Here is a 22,667-nt window from a genome sequence, read left to right as displayed (position 1 = left end):
AAATAATCATAAAAACATCAAAAGATATTACAGAAAAAGAACAATTACTACATAAATAAAAGATATTACTAACAAACAAATAATCATAAATATATGTACATAACATAAATAGAATAATAAATATTGACTTAAGGAGAAGGCTCTATTGGCAAAGGACTTAAATTTCTGACTGCTCTGTGGTATTAAACGTGAGATGTTTTGACTACAGCGATACGAATCATACCATCCTTGCCCGACTGCTCGCTTACCACTCGACCTATGCGCCAACACAATCGAACAATGTTTTTTTCTTTAATTAATACAATAGAACCGATTTCTATTCTTGGTCCTCTTTCGTTTGCCCATTTGTATCTAGATTGTAACTGAAAAAGATACTCTTTGCTCCATCGTTTCCACAGTTGTTGTGAAAACTTGTTCACATCGCGCCAGCGATCAATATTACATAACGGTACATCATTCTCTTTCATTTCTGGCATAGTTGTTAGAGCCTCTTCGATAAGAAAATGACCAGGGATTAAAGCAGTAAAATCGGTCGGATAGGTGGATAGAGGAGTTATAGGTCGAGAATTAAAACACGCTTCCACCCTAGCAAGCAAAGTTTACATTTCATCATATGTTAAATGAGACTCACTCAACACTCTTTTTAAAAGACCTTTCAAGCTCTTCACCGATGATTCCCATTAACCCCCAAAGTGTGGGGACCGTGGGGGAATAAACTTCCACTCTATCCTATCATTCACTAAATGCTCTCTCAATACATTTTTATGTGCGTCCGAATAAAACAAATCATATATTTCTCGCAGTTGCCAACACGCTCCTGTTAGATTTGTAGCGTTTTCAGAATATATTATACGACTTTTTCCTCTACGGGCGAAAAATCTATGCAGCGCTTGTATAAAATCTTGTGTACTTAGACAATTAACTACCTCAAAATGAATCGCCTTTGTGGCAAAACATACGAATAAACAAATGTAACTTTTCTCCAACGGAGCATTACGACGATTATTAGTTTCTAACATAAATGGCTCAGCAAAATCTATTCCACATAGACTGAAAGCTCGAGAAGTTTCAATTCTGTCCTTTGGTAAATCACCCACAATTGATTGCACCATAACTGGTCGATAACGACAACATCATTACACAGTTATGAATCATTTTTGGTATGGTGTTTCTAGCATTTAAAGGCCAATAGCGTAATCTAATTGAAGACTAAATCGCCACCATGTAGCAAATTCTCATGCTCATTACGCAATAATAAATAAGTGTATTCGCAATTTACTGGTAAAACGATTTGATTTTTGTATATACTCGGAGAGTCGATAAGAGATAGTTAAACATACACTTTCATAAACGTTTAAACACATTGTATAACATTTAATATAATTGCTTTCTTCACAGGATTCCAGTAAATTCTTTAAAGTTGCATCACTTACTTTTGATTTTTCAAAATTTAATAATGTATTGTTATTTGAATACTTCGGCAACAATACATTGTTTTTGTTATGGGGATCTTCTCGAACATAGTGAAGATGACAATTTAATTTTAAGTTCATTATGTCAGGAAAAACTTGAATTAAATTTTTTACTATATCTATATTAAGTTTATTTGTGCCAAATATATGTACCAAATGACAAATAAGAAAAACTAGTATTAAAGTGACTCCTTTATATTTATTATACATACTTGAAACAATAAATTTCTTCGCGAAAATATTAACTCTTCTTTTTAATTAATGTATTTTTTGAAATATTTTATATTTTTAATTAATATAATAAATTTAATATAAATTAAAATATTTACAACTATAATTTTCAGAATATGATGCGTAAGTTATTTTTATATTTAGAAGTACAGTAACTTATTTGACATAAACTTGTCAAGGTTTCTAGAAATTCACTATTTCTTTATCTAAATTTTATACAAAAATAATATATTCCATTTATATTCTCTCAAAATACAATACATGTATAATACAATATTATTTAATATATTTGAACAGACTTTTTTTTACAAATTTAAATTAAACAAACAAACCATCTTTGCATATTTTAAATATAACTGACTTTTATGGTAGTTATTTTTTTTCGCGATTATTAAATATTGTTATTATAATACAGTGCAATACAATATATATTTATATATGAATAATTTTTTTCTTTTTTTGCTGACTAAATAATTATACGAATAATTAAATATAGAGAATTAGAACTTTATTAAATGTTGATTTTACAATGACATAAATAGAGGAAAACAAAAAAATGTATCTGCAAGGGCCTTTAAACCAACAATCTGTTTATAATCGTAATTTGTTTTACGATCAGTTCTAATCTATTTGAATTTAATTATTATTTATGAACACTCAGTAAATTAAATGACTGAAAATGGCTACCGTATTCAAAAATATGGTATTTTTGTGTCAAAATTCCTCGTTTGTATATTTTATATTTTTATCTTTTAATTTCTATAACTTTTTGAAAAATGTATGAATCAACACAATTATATGATATATACTATTTATCATAATTACTATGGTTTTTGAGTTAGAAAAATATTTTCAACTTATTTGATTTTTATATCATTTAGTATCAGTAACTTCAACAGCATTACTGTAGTCTCCCCTCGAGTGAAGAATTATCTTATTCATATTAAAATTATTTTACTATGGAATATTTTTTTTGAGACTCTCATTTATTTTCTCAGCTCTCACTTAAACTACATTTTTAACGATACATCAAATGATCACAACTATTATTTAGTTAAAGATATTACCTTCAATAATTGAAAAAAATTCCTTTTATCAAATAAAAAGTTACTTAACCAGATTACTCAATACAGATAATTAAAATCATTCATTTCTAATATTTAAAAAGTAATAATTTTCGATTGAGGTTTGACATGATAATAGGTTTCAATTACAAAATTAAATAATTTTTCTTTATAATTTATTAATTTGGTAACATGGTGCTAATCAAATCGATTCTAAAAAAAAATTTCACCTGAATTTAACAAAGATTTTTCTCTGTGATGTGAAGCTGAGAAAGTAATAATTTTACTATGATGTGTTTTTCTTTTTTTATTATTTATTTATTTATTTATTTATTTATTTTATGTCTATTTATGTGGCTGTTACCACTTTTTCTCAGCTCTCACCGAACAGATTTCTTTCAACAATACGTCAAAAGATCACAAATCATATTTAGTCGAAGACATTACCTCAATTGAAAAAATTTCTCTCGTTCCCTGTAAATTAGTGAAATCTCCAAAAAAATTACAAATTTAAAAATTTTAAATAATTTTTTTAATTTTTTTTACTTAAAACTACCATAACTTTTTCAAAAATGAACAAATCAATATAATTTTTTTAATAGATGCTTTACCTATCATTTGGTATATTTGTTTTGTAAATTTGACCCTTTAACTGGCCACAGGGGGGTATTTAAAATGACAACTTTTTCACAAAAAACTTTTGAAAATGTTCTGGAAGATCTGACACTTTTATATATATTTTAAATTAAAGCTAATGTAAGGTATTTTATTATGAAAAAAAAAAAATTTGACCTCTAGACTTGTCTTCGTGGTGAAAATGGTTAACGAATGCTATTTTTGTGTGAAAATTCTCGATTTTATAATTTACTTTAAAGTGCTATAACTTTTTAAAAAATGTATGGATTAATACAATTATTTTTATAAGAAATAATATTTATATACCTCTTTAATTTAACATATATTTTTTTAAATCAGACCAGTGCCCTTAATACAGGGGGGATTTAAATCTTTAAAATGCATATTGAAAGTAGAACTTTTTCAACTTAATTTTTGAAAGTGTTCCGAAAATACTGATAATTTTATATATATCTTAAATTAAAGCTTAATTAAAAATGTCGGATTTTATTTTGTCTTCGTGGTAAAAAAAGCTACCGTATTCAAAAATATGCTATTTTTTGTTAAAATTTTTGGTTTTGTATTTTATTTTATTATAAGGAGATTACACTGATTTTCATAAATATGACATCAATCTAATTGACATAGTATAAAAAATTAAACATATTAAAATTTTTTTTATTTGAAGTCAAGAAAAATAACTTTAAAATGGGAACTAGCTAAATTTTCATTTTTATTAAGTTACGAATGAGACGTTCGGTTTCTGAGACGGTAACACTTGGATTTTTCACGCCTGTGGCACTGAATTTTTTCTTAATTCTTTTTGAGTTAGAAAAAAATGTTTAACTCATTTGGTTTTTATCACATTTAGATTCAATAACTTCAATAAATATCAAGGATCCCATTTCGGTAGTCTTCTCTCCGGAGAAGATATTCATATTAATATTATTTTACTATGTGGTTTTTTTTTTGTAGCAATCATTTATTTTCTCAATTCTCACTTGACCTACTTTTTTGTCAAATTTTTTTTTTTAATTAAACACTATCTACAGATTTGCATCGAAGCGTTTTTTTATGATAGTGATTTTAATCACTCTCAGATATCATCTATACTGGGTCCAACTATGCCACGACCCCACTGTGCCGCCACCCCAATGTGCTGATTTTTTTTATCTATATTCTATTAATGTTAGAATATAATATTAAACGTGATCCATAGTTGACTATTTATTATAAAAATTTTCCTAAAAAAGCAGGATCGTTAATTCAGATTATGCTAGACATGGGAAAACTTTAAACTTTAATAAATTATGAATTTATTCTCCTTGTAAGTAATTAGAATGAGATAACTCATTAAAAACTATGAAAATTACATTGCACTCGTGTTTTAAACCTGTTTTAGCAATTGTACTATAACAGTCAATGATAAATCGAAATATCTATTGTAAGAACATGTATTACTATGCTCTTACCACTTGTTTTATATACGTTTTATTAGTAACAAGTAACAATCCAGAAAATTTTATAAATCCAACTGAATAGTGTATATATTTTTAGTGTTTTTAATATTCATTTTTGATTTTTTAACTATATAATATTAAATTATTTTTTTTAAATATTTTTTTTATTTGAAAAACACTAGATTTAAATTACTTTAAATATTTAGAGTCTTTTGGTGTGGTAAGTAAGTAGGGGTAAAGCACTTCCAATTTTTATAGTCTCTAATTATAAACACTATTTATCTTACACAGCATAAAGTGTTGATTATTTTTTTATCTGGTGTGTACATGCTAAATAGTCATAATAATATTAATTTTACAAAATAACAAAAATTAAAATATATTTTTGAATTATCATAGTAATAAATCATTTTAGAAAATATGCATTAGAACATTTTTTGTATGAGATTTAATACTAAATAGCTTTTATTCTATACCTTTTTACGCTAACAATGATATTTATTGAAATTAATGTAAAATCTAAAAAACAACCATATTTGGTCAAACTTCAACCGCAATTCAGCACGGGAAGGGGTCAAAATTTTCACAGTATAAGTTTTCTATGTCAAGTAAAAAAATAGTGGGGTGACATAATCAAATATCTGAAGTCGTGTTTTTTGAACCTATTATCTCTAATGCCACCCTTTTAGAGATCTATATACTATGAAGACACCAAAAATTAATTCGAAGATTGTTTGACATAGTTTTTGTCGAATGGAAAATATTTCCTAGGTTATGCAATTTTTTTGAATAGTTTTTTATATTATTAATATTTTTTTATATTGACAGTATTGGAACTACATACCTTTAATTGGTTATATTTTTACATTTCTAAAGAAATAAACAACATACAAGCAATACTAATAAATATATAGTCAATTCAATGAAATATTCGTTCGTTTAACAATGCTGTTTAATAGAGATTGGATTTCTATAGACTCTTATGAATGTCTTATAATTGTTTACAAGAAACATGAAAACAAGTACAATGAAGTACAAAATAAATTTTGTTGATGTAGAATCTCAATCATGAAAAAAGTTATCTTAAGAAGAACTGTTTATTTTGTGGCAGAAATGTATACAGTGGGTTATCAAATGGTTCAAGAGTGACAATGATTTTTTCTTTTTAAAAAGTATTGATGTGGTTAAAAGTAAGAGAAATATCAAGAATATTACTATGTAAAGATTATCATATACTATATTTATACTATAAATATTAATCCAATTATTAATTAATACTACCTTTTTTAAATAAATATTATAAATCTGATTGCATAGGATATTTTTTTGTTATTTTATTAAATTGTATAAAAAAATTTACTAATTTTAGTTAATTAGTCATAATTGTTTAGGAAATTCAAAACAATTAATTTAAAAAATATATAAAATTGAGATGAAAATATCTATTATTAAAACTTTATATTTTCACATTTATATTTCTATACTGAATGCTTTAAAAAAAAAAATTGTATGTAGTTATATTATTACTGGTATTGTTAATTCTAAATAAATTTATGAATTATAAATTACCAAAAATATATTAATCAATTATTATTTTTAATGTAGTAAATTATCTACAGACACGGTTCCATACATTTTTCTAGTGAAATATCTATTGGCAGGGCTGATAAAAATTTCAGGATTTAAACTGAAAAACGCTGCTGGAAATTAGCTTTTTTAATAAAATGTTTAAACGGTGTGCTAAAAAAGTAGTATACATGAGAAAAAATCATTTGAATTTATCATAATTTAACGTGTCATTAAAGGTAGTTTCTTTACCTCGGTTTCAACTGTTAGTTGCGCTTTTGGGCGCTCACCTAATGTCAAAATATGCACCAAAATTACAGTTGTCTATAAATGAATATGTTTATTAGACATTTTTGACAATTGTATTAATTGGGTTATTATCTTCATCGTCTCGTTGGAAAATTTTTGTGGAAAATAGAGTAAGTGAAATACAAGAGTTAACATCTATTTACAATGGACACTTGTTGCTTCCAGCGACAATCCTGCGGACATTGTGTCAAGAGGTGGTTTTCCATCACAAATGAAACGCCTAGATTTATGGTGGAACGGAATTAGTTGGCTGGAAAAGCAACATACTCAATGGCCAAGTAACTATCAAGAACTTATTCCTGAAAGGGCACATTTGTCAGAAAAAAAAGTAATTACTAATGTATTCTTAACAACAGGAAATGATTCTTTTAATCAAAATTTTAAATTATTTTCTTCATTAAGTAAACTTTTACGTGTTGTGGCTTATTGTCTTCGGGTGATGTCAAATATTTATCGAGTGACATTAATATTTAAGGTCATTTTTTCAAAACACATCAGATAGTGTTACCTGCTGATGGTTCTTTTACAAAATTATTATTTCTAGATGAACACGCAAAATCACTTCACGCCGGCCACAAGCAATATTAGCTAATTTACGTTTGAAATATTGATCGATTAATAGACGTAATATATATTTCGAAAATGTGTCACACTTTTCAGGTATTAACCTGTTGTTTTTGAACCTATTTTGGGTGACTTACCTAATCTACCTAGTCGAACCAGCGCGAGCCTTTATTAAATGTGGCGTTAATTTTGCTGGTCCAGTGTTCGTACGGTCTAGTTTTCGAATAAACGCGTCTAAGACTTAGGCGTACATCAGTATTTGGGTTTGGCGTGCCACAAAAGCTATTCATATAGAACTAGTATGCCACTTGACAGTGGAGTCTTTCCTTAATGTTTTATGGAGATTCTCTGACAAAAGTGGTTTTTGTACGGACGTGTATTCAGAAAACGGAAAAACTTTGTTGCAGTTAATCGTCAACTTCGAGAAGTCCATAAACTTTTAACAAGACCAGAAGTAAAAAACTAATTAAGTAATAAAGGAATTCACGGCATTTTATTCCGGCCCGTAGTCCTCACTTTGGCGGATTGTGGGAGGCGTCTGTTAAATCTATTAAGACACATTTACTCAAACCAATTGGTAAAGTTCTGTTTAATTGTGAAGGATTATATACTATACTTGTTCGAGTAGAAGCCATATTAAATTCGCGACCGTTGACACCTTTATCCACGGATACAAGTGACTTATCGGTCATTTTTTAATAGGTATCTGCGTTTCTTGAACCGGTCGTAACAAATGATATGGAGAACAGACTAACTCGCTGGAGACGTGTTGTTCAAATTACACAAAAAATATGGATTCGATGAGGAATGAATATTTCAGTCAGTTACAAGAGCGAAAACAACGGTCAGAATCAGATGGTCCTGGTTTGGAGAAAAACACTATAGTTGCCTGATGAAAACTTGCCCCCTTTAAAATAGTCGATTGAAAAAGTAATAGAAGTTCACAGTGGTTCTGACGAGTCGCTACTATTCATATATCAACCGATATACATAAAAGTGCTGTGTCTCCAATTATGTCTATTAGATCTCAAGGAAAATTACACAGCAAGTCCAATAAAAATATTTAAATATGTATGTTTGGTAATTTATGTAAAAATACCTATACATTTTATAAAAACAGTAATAATATCTAGTCTAAATATCGTGATATGAGTGTGTTTGATTTTTTTATGTATGCAATGTTTTAATTATTGTTTGTACTTCAATCATAAAATATGTTCATTGTTTCCTGAAGTTAATATTTTTGTCGCTAAATTTAGTCACCGTAATTTGTATTATTTATTTATTAATTTAATTAATTGTAATTTTTTTAAAGTATGGTGTATTAGTTCTAAGTTATAATTATTTGCTTCTTATCTAAGAATGTGTTACAGTAATAAATATTGTTGGTGTTTTTGGTCATAAATGTGGGTCAATTGTTTGTATTTATAGTATTTATTTGTATCTTATATTGATTCTATCGAAATGTATTATTTCAATGAAGGCGATGTGTTCGCTCTCGGTTATCATACTAGTAAGTGATAATCATAATAATGATGGTCACTGACCAATGTCCTTTTAGGAATGTTTGATTTACGTACGCCAGCAAATAAATCACCGGCTTACAATTAAAAATTACAATAAACACGATACAGTCTAATATTTAAATAGCTTTTACGATTTATTTATTTTATTTCAAATTATTATTATAGTAATAAATTTTCAAACATCACTTTGTTTTTCTATATTTTACATCTTCTCATAATGCTCTCGTACTCATATCCCGAGATAAAATTATATTATATCATTATATTGAATAAACGTATATTATTTTCATGCTCATACAAGAACGACCAATAACTAATTTTATACATCACATTCATCATAGAAAACGACCTTTACAAAATATTTCTTACACATACATCCAATTTTGAGTTACTATAGAATGTATAAACCTTTTGCTCATAGGAAGTTATATAATTACTATTAGCAGTAAATTTGTGAGAATACTTTTTATTATTAATACAACAAAAATAATAGCTCAACTTAACTAGTACCATTAATTTTTTATTTATTTTTCTTTCTTTTTGAGTTACTCCAATTTGAAACTTAAATCAAATTTATTGTTTTTTTTTTTTTAAGTATTATACGATTTAAAAGTAAAGACGTTCTGACGTTTTGTCTTCTACCAGTAATTATCTTCTAAAAAAGATTATCGTGTAATTAGCAGTGCATATAATAATATAATTTAAATCGCTCAAACATTTGACTAACGTATGTGTCAAAATGACATAATATTCAATTTCAATACATTTATTTGAAAATTGTTTTCATTAATCAACTACTAAGAGGAGGTATAAACGCCTTATAAAATTCATTCAATTTTAATTAAATAGAATAAAATGTTCGATAATATTAAAAAAAAACTACTTTCTTTAATCTCAGAATTATTTAAAGCTAAATAATGTACTTAAAAATTAAAAAAGTAAAATTATCTCAATATCCAGAAGTTAATGGACACTAAAGGCAATAACATACAATTTTCGATATAAATAGTCAATTGTTAACAGTTTTACTTAGCAATGAAATATCTACACTATTCAAAACTAATTCAAAATATAGCCTATTTAATTTATCTAATTTTAAACCATCTATACGGTTTTTAAAATGAAAGACATAATTTTATAACACAAGACAGAACCAATTTGAAATGACAGTGATTCAAATCACTGTCACTTTTGCATTGAAGCTAACACGTTCTAGAAATTCGTTTAAAAAAATTTCAAATTTTTAATTAATTAAGACAATTAGAAATGTAAAATTATTAATATTAAAATTATTAATTTTCCTCAGCCTATATAATTAAAAAGTACATATTTAGAATATGGTTGAATAACATCAACATCAATTTTTTTGTAATAGAATAATTTTTAAAAGGCACAATTGTAATAAATAAAATTATTTAAAATTTATAAAATTGTACATAATATCCAATAAATTAATATGCTTGCCATTGTTAAGTTCTAAGTAAAAAAGTATTATATGATATAAAAGGAAAGACGTTCTGACAAGAGTAGTTAATCTTGCAAAATATTTAAAAAAATTTAAATTAAATGAGTATCAATATAAAACAGATAATTCAAAATAAATTGTGTCAAAATAGATGTATAAGTAATACTACAGTTATTTATTTTAAATGAACATTTGCTTTTTTCCATCAATTATTTTAAATAAACAAAATACGTATTTTTGCTTAAATAAATAATAAATAAATTATAATTGTTCATATATTATTCAACTACATAATAAAAGTTTATTTTTAATCGGGTATTCAAAATATACTTGTGACTACTACTTATAAATACTCATGTTACAGTAATTTTTGCAATTCAAAAATATTTAGTTAGTATATAATTAATTTCAAAAGTGTTTAATTTTAGTCGATAAAGTATTTTGAAATTTAAGAATTATAGAAAATTCTCTTAAAATAGTAACATGTTACTCAATAAAGTGAAATTAATACTTTTTTTTATTCACACAATTAATCAGTCAAATTGTGTTGATCTAAATAATATCAAAGATCTGGACGTACAAACCCTTAAAATGGAATACCGAAAAATTATGCATGCCATGCTAAAAGATCATCCTAATTATATATTTTCATACAATGGACTAAAGTATTGTCCAGTACATTTCAGTCATCTAGTTGATTATGAAGTAGTTCCTTGTGAAGGTATAGAAATAATAGATAGAAGTTTGACGGGAGTGGTTGATGATTGTATTGACTATGAAAAATATACTTTGGGCTATGCGATCATTGTGAATGCTATTGAAAGTTTGTGCTTTACATATATGTATCAGTTCTGCGAGTTTGCAATAGAAATGAATAAATTAGGTGCTAATATTTCATTATACTTAGATCAATTTAGTGAAAATCTTAAATCTAAAATTGTACCAATATTTAATAAAGAATGGATTTCTCCTGAACCATATGAATGTATTTTAAATGTTTACAAAGAACACGAACATAAATATAAGAATTACGAATTCAATAAAGTAGACGAAAAGTACATGAGTGATCTACTAATCTGCAAGAATTTAATGAAAGATAAAGCACACTTTTTAACAGAACTTCCTGAAAAATCAATGAATAATATTTCTAAAAAAAAATTAATAAAAATACAAAGTGATAATAATAAAATTATTGAGGATCTGTTACCGAGTTCCATTCCTACTTTCAAAGATATAACTGGATATAAAAGTAAGAAGGAAGTTTTATTTATTACGTGTTATGTTATACATTATTTTTTATGAAAAAAAAATTTATGAAATAATTTATGAAATATTTTCTTATAAAAATTTTGTCAGTCAATTTCAAAATAATAGATTTAATGACTAATTTATTCAATATAGATTTAAAAAAATTTATTTTATACAATAAGCATATTCGGTTTATAACTGGAAAATTTATAACTGGATATAAATGTAAGAAGGAAGTTTTTTTTTAAAACGTTTTATAACATAACATTATTTTTTATGAAAAAAAAAATTAATTAAATAATTTATGAAATATTTTTCTGTAAAAATTTGTTTTTCAATTCCAAGATAATGGAACTAAAAGCTAATTTATTCAATATAGATTTAGAAAAATTCATTTTATACTATATTTATAGTATATTCGGTTAATAACAGTTATTATCCAAATGTACTTATAGTGTAATATGAATATAAAATGTATAGTTACTATACATGTTTAAGAAACTAATCTTAGGAGTTGTTCGCCATAGTTTTTAATGAGTTTTTAAAGCGTAAAAATATACGTAAAATGCTTTTGAACTGAAAACCAAACTTTAAAATTAGTAGAAATTCATATCGTTAAAAGTATTTAATAATTTTTTATTTTTTTGCTGTAGATCAAACCTTATGCACTGGGTGTACGACGATGTCGCATAGTGGTACGATCAGAGAAATTCACATTTTTTTACCATGTGGACATGGTTGGAGTTGTGGATATTGTAATGTACTTAAGAAACAGTGTCCTGCATGTCCTCAACAGATTATAGGAACTCAAGTTATTGATATAGAAACACCTGCGTCAATAGTTGAAAATGGTATATAAAATATAATTATTTACTGAAACATAAATGAATTAACTATTATTAGCGTCTCTTTATACTGTCTTACGTACTGATTTATATTATTTAAACAATAAGTAACTGTAGTATTTAAATATTTCAGTATAAATTATTTAAACTATGTATAAGTAGTAAGTGATATTACAAATTAATGGTAATTAAAGGAAATTAATAAACTTTTCTGAATGAACGATCTATTAACGACTAATAGAAAATATAAATATATTTAGTTTATTAATTTTATGGGTCTAAATACTTTTTTTTTTGCTTATCATATACTCTTACTAGTATTAAAATCTTTTGTTGTCAATTGTGCTTGTGGGAAACATTTTTATCATCACTTAGGCTACGCCAGTAATCTAATATGTCCATCAAAAATTACATAATTATCTTTATTAGAAGCCGATTCCTCATAGAACACAGGTCGTTGGAACGTCTTTTTTTATTAATTCCGTTAAAATACTTTAAACTACTTGCCCATTTTTAACGAAAACTGAATCATTTTAGTTTTAATGCCTGATAACTCCATAAAATTTAGAATTCGGATAATAATTTTTTTTCATTTCTAAGTATTAGCTAAATTTGGTTAACAAAAGACAAATTTTTTGTAAATTCAATTTGAGCAATATTTTTACAGTAGAAACGACATGCTTAGTAGTAAGAATGACTATTATCATTAAAAAACCGAGTTAAATCAATATCTAAAGTTTGACAAGACAAACAATATTTGTACCATTTATGCCATATAATGATTTTATATTTTAATTGTTTTCTCGATTTAATCTGATGTAAACATTCTGCTCGACTCACATTATAAACAATCTCAACAACTATTTTAATGACATATTAGCTTTTAAGTATATAGAATGACAAACTGTTGTCGGTCGATATATTGTATATTTGGTTTATATTATAATATAAACCACTAGTTTACACATAAAAAAAACTCATGACATATAATAGTCATTTTTATGTAAAATCTTTCGCTGAGTCTGAAAATCAAGTCCAAAATACAAAAAGTAAATTATTTTTTGAGATATTGCAAAATTAGCTTTTCATTGTTAGCATTAAATGTCTTGTCATTTGAAATGTAAAGGATAAATTTATTTTGTTAATAGTAATGTTTTATTTTTAATTAAAATATACATTTTCTATGATACTTAAATAATTATTATTTTTAANTCTATGATACTTAAATAATCATTATTTTTAATTTTTATACGGTTATTCTTAATAAAAATAAAACGAATAAACGTCAATATGAGTGTAAGAATAATCCAAATAAATTTAATATTTGAGTGTAGCGAATATGTTTTTGTTACACCGTCGAATTTTACTATACATTGCAAACTGCGTATCGTTTTTAATTGAATATTTCTCCAGAGTGAATCGTGGATAGAACTGTATTAACAATGTAGATAACAGGCACAAAGTAAAAAAAATGGTAGCACAGTACTAATATTTCTTTTATAGGTTTCATTAATTTCTCTAATAAGAAACCAACAATAGTCATCCATCATTTCTTCATCCTAAAACTTTTGGTAACGTAATTCTATATCACTTCTTTGTTGGTGAAAATGTTCACTATGCTGATCGTTTTCAATTTCAAGGTTTTCAGGAAAACTGTATAAGTGTGTAAGAAGAAATTGTATCTAAAAATAATATTAAAAAATAGCCTATATTTTTACATAGAAAATAATAAAATTAAAAAAACTATTGTTAACCTATTTTTGAATAGTTTATGAATAAAACGTACAATAAAAAAAAAATTAACAACTAGTCGAATCAAGTTCTATGCTAAAGCCTCGTCTTTTGACAAAGTTAACACAAAATGTGAGTCGTTCATTAGTTTTTTATTTGTGACCAAATGAAAATACCTTATTTGATTTTATATCAGATAAATAGGGAAACACAGTTTTCAAATAAGTAAATTAATTTCCATTTTTATATAGAGCCTTTACAAAATTTTCAAAAAGCCCAAATTTAATATATAATGTTGATAGGATTATTCTATCTTTTATCAGTTAATTTAAAAGTTTATTAATTAGTTTTTGAAGATTCCTAGATAAGAATATAAATGTAGAACTAGTTTTAACAGGGTGCTCACATGTGCATATCAAACTGTTATATGACGTCCATGTTATTTTATTTTAGTCAAGCAAAAGTATCAATCTATTTCGTTATACATTGGTTATCGTTAAATTAAAGATATATCAAATTACAAGTATCGTCTAAAGTCAATAAACATTTTTAAGATTTCGTTTTGTAGAATAAGATTTTGTTTTGTACATAAATAAATTTAATAAATTAATAATGCTTTAGTGCGTGCAGTTTGATATTCCTTTAGTACGTAATACTCTTGAGTGAAAATAACGTAGTTGCTCACCTCGTAAACTTTTGTGTTAGAAAAAAAAAACTAATTTTCAATATTTGCAATTAGGTCTGTTGTACTTACTGCCAAGATGTTTTTTAGATGGGAGAGAAGCACGTTGTATAAGCTGCCGCAATCAAATAAAAGATGTGAATCCTCCAAACAAATATGTAATGAGACCATGTGGTCATGGTTGGTATTGCAGTAAATGCATTGATAGTGCCAATTGTACAAAATGTAGAAGTGAATTCAAAGATAAATTGTGTGTAAAAATATAAGACAATGATTAAATAAGTTCTTTATTATAAATTAAATTATAGATAAATTAAATATTTTAATTATAAATAAATTAAATTATTATAAATTCTATAAATAAATAAAGTTCTATCTTTAAATAATATTATTTTGATTCGTTTATAAATATTTTTATTCCTTAAATATACAACAAGTTCCTTGTTCGTACAAAATTAAATTTTTAATTAATTATATTTAAAAATAAATATTATGAAAACTTGATTAGATTGCTAGGACAATCATTTTTTTATATGCTATAAATATGTATTATATTGTCTGTTCATAATTTTACAGCTTTATTAATTTAACATTTTACATATTTAACATATTAAGAAGTGTAAGTAAGACGCGGGTAATAGTATTTTTTTACTAGTCATTTCTTGGTCGCATTCTCACTCTTGTCGATAGTCTGACCAATGATTTTACCATGGCAGAGATGAAAAACCTTGATTTTAAATATCAACATACGAGCTGTGCTCCATAACCCAGAGCATTTTTATTTGAATTATTTTTTTTTTCCACTTTTTTTACACTTTTTTACCAGATATTAGTAAGGACAATTAAATATGCATAAATGTATTACTTCTTTTAGAATAATACTTTGACAAATTTTTTCTCGTATAAATTTTAACAAAGACTTAAAATTTAATTTCCTTAATTTCAATTGTTACAACTTAATTTTTGAATTGAGTTATCTATCTTTTATTAAGTTTCCAATATATTAAATGAAAATTGTATAACCACTTAAAAAAAAGTATATCAATGTGTAGTTATTCCTCTAATCGACGCCTATTTGACTGTCAATGATAATATCATTACAATAAATTAAAACCCAAATATTTGGTTTTATAGGACTATAAAAATACCTTTTATACGATTGAATTATATTTATAAGTGTGATTCTGTCAGCATTATTTTAATCTATTTTAGTTACGCATTTTTTATTTAAATTATTAAGTATATTACAATTTTATTTTTTCCCTTTTTAGGGCACTAACTATTAAAGTAAAAACACGTATATAAATTATATAAAATTTAATATATATTTTATAGCTGAATAAATAAAATTATAATTTAATAGCTATAATACAAAATTCTTTTTAAAGAAAACAATTATCAAAGCTAAAATATACCTTTTTTTTATATTTGATGGAAGATAAATACCTATATTATAAGTTTTCAAGTTAAATATTACCTATAAAATGTTCGTAATGAAATATTTATAGATTTATATCGTTTCTTTAGCTATTAATGTATCACATTAAAATAAATTTAAGAATAATAAAATATTTGCAACATATATTCGTGAAAGGTTTTTTAGCAAAATACACATTAATTACATTAACACATATATCATAATTTGTTATATTTATCATATTCCTAGGCATATTAATTATTAATTTTTTTTTTTAATAAAACTTTTAAAATAACTTAACAGAATGATAAATTACAAATAGTATTATAATTTAATGACGATAAATTGTATCATACATTTATTGAAAATAAGGTTTTTAACGTTTTATCTAAATTATGTCTCCAATTAGTTTATTATCTAAATATAATTAAATTTATAGTTGAAGGTCAACAATCAGTTATGTCCAATCGCATTCAAAAAATAATTTTACGTTAATTATGAATTGAAATTATTTTATCTGCTTAATCCTTGTCTAATAAGAGTTCTACACACTAATCATTTGAGAAAATATTTAATTTAGTATAAAAAATTTTACCATTGCTATAATTAAAATATTTTGATATATTGCCTGTTCTGAAAATATAAAAAAATGGGCTTATATGGTTATAGCACTAAATACAGAATTTTATAGGATCATCTGTTCTTAGAGAATTTTACTGTTTGTGCAATTCGAAATTTTAGTAGCACTAACTCATTTGAATAGAATAATGAAATAGTATATCATAGTAGTTATTCTTATAAGATTTTTGTACCTTGTCAGTTATTTTTGGAATGAAATATCTTTTCATTTGTAATTCTTCTAATGATTTTAATATATTATATGACATATTTTAAGATATTATTTTAATATTAACAGGATAATATGGTTCAAATCTGTGCATTAAATTAAAGGCATTATTCATACTGATTATTGAATAACCAGTATTACATCTTGATATAGAATTATTTGATAAAGTTATGTAACGATGAAGGTACTTAGATTGATTATTATCTTATATGTAATTTTATAAAAAAGCCCATATTATTATTTTCTTCAAACTTTTGGGTTTAACGTGAATAGTTTGTAATCCAACCTTGTGTTATGTGATAATTATCGCATGTCTTTTAGGGGTAATAAGATGGATTAAAAAAAGTATATCTAGTGACTGATGGAAAAATTTATTTTTTGTGAAATGAGAAGACACATAGAGGAGTATTCTTTATAAATCACAATGTATGTATATTTTCAAAATTATTATAATCTTAAAAATGAAATTTATAGCTTATATGAATTTTATAATAAACGTTAGGAAGCTTTATAATTAATAACATTTACTAATACCTTACTACAAAAAGAGAGTTTGTTTTAAATTTACAACAAAGTATTTACTTAAAATTATCACCAACAAATTGTTGATTATAAAAGTAATATTAATAAATGTTAAATTACTTATTTTATTTATATTTTATATCTTATACGGTTATAGTTACATATGAAACGAAAATATCCGAAAGAAAACAACAACATATAAAATAATAAAACAAGAATTATATTTGAATCAATTAAAATACACAATAGCTTAAATATAAATATTATATATTAAGTACAGAAAATTTGCCATTTTGGCTCTAATGTTATATAACTTATATAAAAAATATCTTCGTGTAAGTTTGGGTTTTTAGATTGTTCTTCATAAAGTAGTTTTAATAATATTAAATTTTATAAAGGTTTCACATTGCCACTAGCCATTCTTAATATTTTCAACAATTTAAAGTAAAGTATTTTTTTTTGTAAAAATAGCAAGTTTTTAGTTTTGGTTCGTAACTTAGAAGTTATTTACTTGCCCGATAAATCACGACAATTATTTTAGTTTTCACTGTTTATTGAAATAAATTTTTGAAAACTGTACGGTATAGTGCGAAATTTTTATTGATAATATTTCAGACTTTTGCCTTGAACAAGGCATAATTTTTTTGAAAATCTAATCATTAACATATGTTTGATAATATTATAAAAATATCGAGCTCTTTAAGCCGATTTTTAATAAAAGCTATTGCAATGTACTTATAGATGAAAAGACCTATCTGAAATTTTGATTTCTAAGATTAATTTCTTATTAAAGACGTAAGCCATACATTTTTCGAAGTAATGGCTAATATTGACGTGTTAAAATTTTATTAGCACTAACTCATTTGGATTAAATGTTGAAATAATAAATCTTTTTAGAAGATATTCTTTTGAGAATTTTGTACCTTATCAGTCTTTTTTGGAATGGAATCTCTTCTGTTTTGTGATTCTACTATTAATTTTAATATATTATATAACATAATAATATATTAATTTTAAATTAATATATTATTTTAAGATGGTGTTTTATTATCAACAGGAAAATACGGTTAAAATATGAATATTCAGTTAAAGGTAAAATTCATAATGGTTAATAAAATAAATTAAATAAAAAATCATAAAATAAATATATTAAATACTGAAAGTATATTAAATATACACTGTATATTGAAATAATTTTTTGAATACTGTATGATACATTGCAACATTTTTAATGATAATGCTACAGGCTTATAAAATTATTAACCAAAGTATTGTAACGATTGATAATATCAAAAAATGTTTGAAAATATTACTAAAAAAAAATCGGGCTCTTTTGACCGATAAAAGATAATACAATGTACTTATAGATGAAAAACCTATTTCAAATTATGATTTCTAAGATTAATTTGTTACTAAAGACAAAAACCATACAATTTTAGGAAGAATGACTCACATTGACATATTGGATTTTGATCTTTGAAAGTTAATCAAATTTATAGTTTTTTTAAGTATTATATGATTTAAAAGGAAAGACGTTCTGACAAGAATAGTTACTCTTGCAAAATATTGAAATTAAATGAGTGTTAAACAAATAAATCAAAATAAACTATTCAAAACAAATTTATAAGTAATGCAGTTAATTATTTTGAATAAACATATGATTTTTTCCATCAATTATTTTAAATAAAAAAATATCATTTTTTTTTTATTAAAACCTTCACTATAAAGGACAAAAAAAATAGGTTTAAAATAATTTTTTTTAATATATTAAAAATCAAAATCAATAATAATTTGAAAACAATTAATTTTAAAAATTCTATAATATATAATTAAAAGAATTACTAATCTGGGTATAATTAAGGAAATAGAAGTTGATTTTGCTTTTCTTATGATAGTGATTTTGATATCACTGCCAGATTAAATCTACACTGGACCCAACTATGAAACGTCTCCACTATGCCTCGACCACACTGTGCTAGGTTTTTTTTTATAAATAAAAATATTTAAAAATTGTAAAATTGTACATAATATCCAATAAATTAATATGCTTGCCATTGTTAAGTTCTAAGTAAAAAAGTATTATATGATATAAAAGGAAAGACGTTCTGACAAGAGTAGTTAATCTTGCAAAATATTTAAAAAAATTTAAATTAAATGAGTATTAATATAAAACAGATAAGTCAAAATAAATTGTGTCAAAATAGATGTAGAAGTAATACTACAGTTATTTATTTTAAATGAACATTTGCTTTTTTCCATCAATTATTTTAAATAAACAAAATACGTATTTTTGCTTATATAAATAATAAATGAATTATAATTGTTCATATATTATTCAACTACATAATAAGAGTTTATTTTTAATCGGGTATTCAAAATATACTTGTGACTACTACTTATAAATACTCATGTTACAGTAATTTTTGCAATTCAAAAATATTTAGTTAGTATATAATTAATTTCAAAAGTGTTTAATTTTAGTCGATAAAGTATTTTGAAATTTAAGAATTATAGAAAATTCTCTTAAACTAATAATATGTTACTCAATAAAGTGAAATTAATACTTTTTTTTATTCACACAATTAATCAGTCAAATTGTGTTGATCTAAATGATGTCACATGTCAGGATATACAAGATCTTAAAATGCAATACCCATATATGATGCATGTTATACTAAAAGATCATCCTAATTATATATTTTTATACAATGAGCTAAAGTATTGTCCAGTACATTTCGGTCACGAAGTTGATTATGAAGTAGTTCCTTGTGAAGGTATAGAAATAATAAATAGAAGATTGGAGTATGTGATTACTAATTGTTTTAACTATGAAAGATATACTTTGGGCTATGCGATCATTGTGAATGCTATTGAAAGTTTGTGCTTTACATATATGTATCAGTTCTGCGAATTTGCAATAGAAATGAATAAATTAGGTGCTAATATTTCATTATACTTAGATCGATTTAGTGAAAATCTTAAATCTAAAATTGTACCAATATTTAATAAAGAATGGATTTCTCCTGAACCATATGAATGTATTTTAAATGTTTACAAAGAACACGAACATAAATATAAGAATTACGAATTCAATAAAGTAGACGAAAAGTACTTGAGTGATTTACTAATCTGCAAGAATTTAATGAAAAATAAAGTACACTTTTTAACAGAACCTCCTGAAAAATCAATGAATAATATGTCTGAAGAAAATTTAATATCAATACAAAGATATAATAATAAAATTATTGAGAAGTTGTTGACTAAAGGGTCAGATTCTTACAAATTTATAACTGGATATAAATGTAAGAAGGAAGTATTTTTTTAAAACGTTGTATAACATAACATTATTTTTTATGAAAAAAAAAATGAATTAAATAATTTATGAAATATTTTTCTGTAAAAATTTGTTTTTCAATTCCAAGATAATGGAACTAAAAGCTAATTTATTCAATATAGATTTAGAAAAATTCATTTTATGCTATATTTATAGTATATTCGGTTAATAACAGTTATTAACCAAATGTACTTATAGTGTAATGTGAATATAAAATGTATAGTTACTATACATGTTTAAGAAACTTATTTTCAATATTATTCGCTGGTGTTTTTTATGAGTGTTAAAAGCATAAAAATATACTTGAAATGCTTTTGAACTATAAACTGAAATTTAAAATTAGTAGAAATTTATATCAATAAAAGTCTTTAATAATTTATTAATTTTTTTTGCTGCAGATCAAACCTCTTGTTTGGGATGTACGTTAAGTAATAGTGGTAATGTTGATAATATTCATATTTTTTTACCATGTGGACATGGTTGGAGTTGTGGCTATTGTAATGTACTTAATAAACAGTGTCCTGTATGTGATCAACCGATTACAGGTACTCAAGCTATTCATATAGTAACACCTGCATCAATAGTTGAAAATGGTATATAAATTATAGTTATTTATTGAAACATTAATGAATTAACTATAATTAGCGTCTCTTTATACTGTCTTACGTACTGTTTTATATTATTAAAACAATAAGTGACTGTAGTGTTTAAATATTTCAGTATAAATTATTGAAATTATGTATAAGTAGTAAGTGATATTACAAATTAATGGTAATTAAAGGAAATTAATAAACTTTTCTGAATGAACGATCTATTAACAACTAATGGAAAAAATAAATATGTTTGGATTTTTAGCTTAATGGGTCTAAATACTTTTTTTTTGCTTATCATATACTCTTAAGAGATCGCACCTTTGCCACGAACTGATGATGCTCCGACATTTACATACTTCGACATTTGACAAAGTAGTAATTGTTACGAACATCTGGTACTCCGACCATCTGATTCATAGGTTACCAAAATTATGACGGATTTTACTCCGACATTAAATTTAAAAAATGAGATAGTAAAAACTCCGACATTATCGATAGTTTGATTATGCATCGAAAGTTATATTATATTTCGATTGCATTGTTAGTAATAGGGCGCATTGATCGTATATGTTGCAACGTTAGGGTCACGTGGCTACAGAAACACTATTAAATTAATTATATTATTATTAATAATATTGTAAAATTTAAATTAAAATGTTCTATTCAATTAGCATTTATTTGCTACTATAGTTATTATACAATAATATACATTTTGCTTATTATTTTCTGGTACAATTTCTCACATTTGACATATGTTATTAATACTCGAATGATAATAGTCATTCATTAAGTAACATAAAATTAATAGTGTTTAATACAAATGTACATTTTTGAAAAAGTTTTCTCTATTGTTAGAATATATATTTATCTTTGAGAATTTTATTTTTTAATTATCCAATAATTAGAAAATATTTTCATCAAATCAAAAAACTGTTAGTTAACTGTTTTTTTAGTCGATCCACAAAATTTTATCTAACAGTAACTTATTTTTTAACATCTATAAGATCCATTTGAAAACTAATTTTTCTATAACAAATATGTGCTGTAAAAATTGTCTTGTGCAATTTTATTAGTGATTAATTCCTAAGTGTGTAATATTAAAAAATAATAACTAATATAACACATAAAATTGTTTGTACAATATAAAATCATTCTTGGGGATGTCTGGATTTTTTC

At 24.5% G+C, this 22,667-nt stretch overlaps 1 protein-coding gene across 11 annotated transcripts in view; it reads left to right on the top strand.

Moving 5' to 3' along the window:
* Positions 1 to 22,667, top strand: part of LOC126897457 (uncharacterized) — a 101,665-nt gene that overhangs the window by 35,126 nt on the left and 43,872 nt on the right. For 2 of the 11 annotated variants that reach the window (XM_050671157.1, XM_050671149.1), the window contains exons 1-2: positions 20,015 to 20,866; positions 21,297 to 21,491. The exons of 5 other annotated variants lie outside the window; for them this stretch is intronic. In XM_050671157.1, coding sequence (XP_050527114.1) covers positions 20,101 to 20,866; positions 21,297 to 21,491 — 961 coding nt within the window. In that variant the 5' untranslated portion in view covers positions 20,015 to 20,100. Of the gene's footprint in view, positions 1 to 10,993; positions 11,522 to 12,173; positions 12,372 to 14,835; positions 15,093 to 20,014; positions 20,867 to 21,296; positions 21,492 to 22,667 lie in introns of those variants that run through there. 4 more of the 11 variants (XM_050671112.1, XM_050671103.1, XM_050671192.1 and 1 more) reach the window with 4 other exon arrangements.

This window comes from Daktulosphaira vitifoliae, unplaced genomic scaffold, assembly GCF_025091365.1.
Source record: "Daktulosphaira vitifoliae isolate Bord-2020 unplaced genomic scaffold, ASM2509136v1 Scaffold_1, whole genome shotgun sequence".
Lineage (NCBI taxonomy): Eukaryota > Metazoa > Arthropoda > Insecta > Hemiptera > Phylloxeridae > Daktulosphaira > Daktulosphaira vitifoliae.
This window is presented reverse-complemented; position numbering and strand designations above follow the sequence as displayed.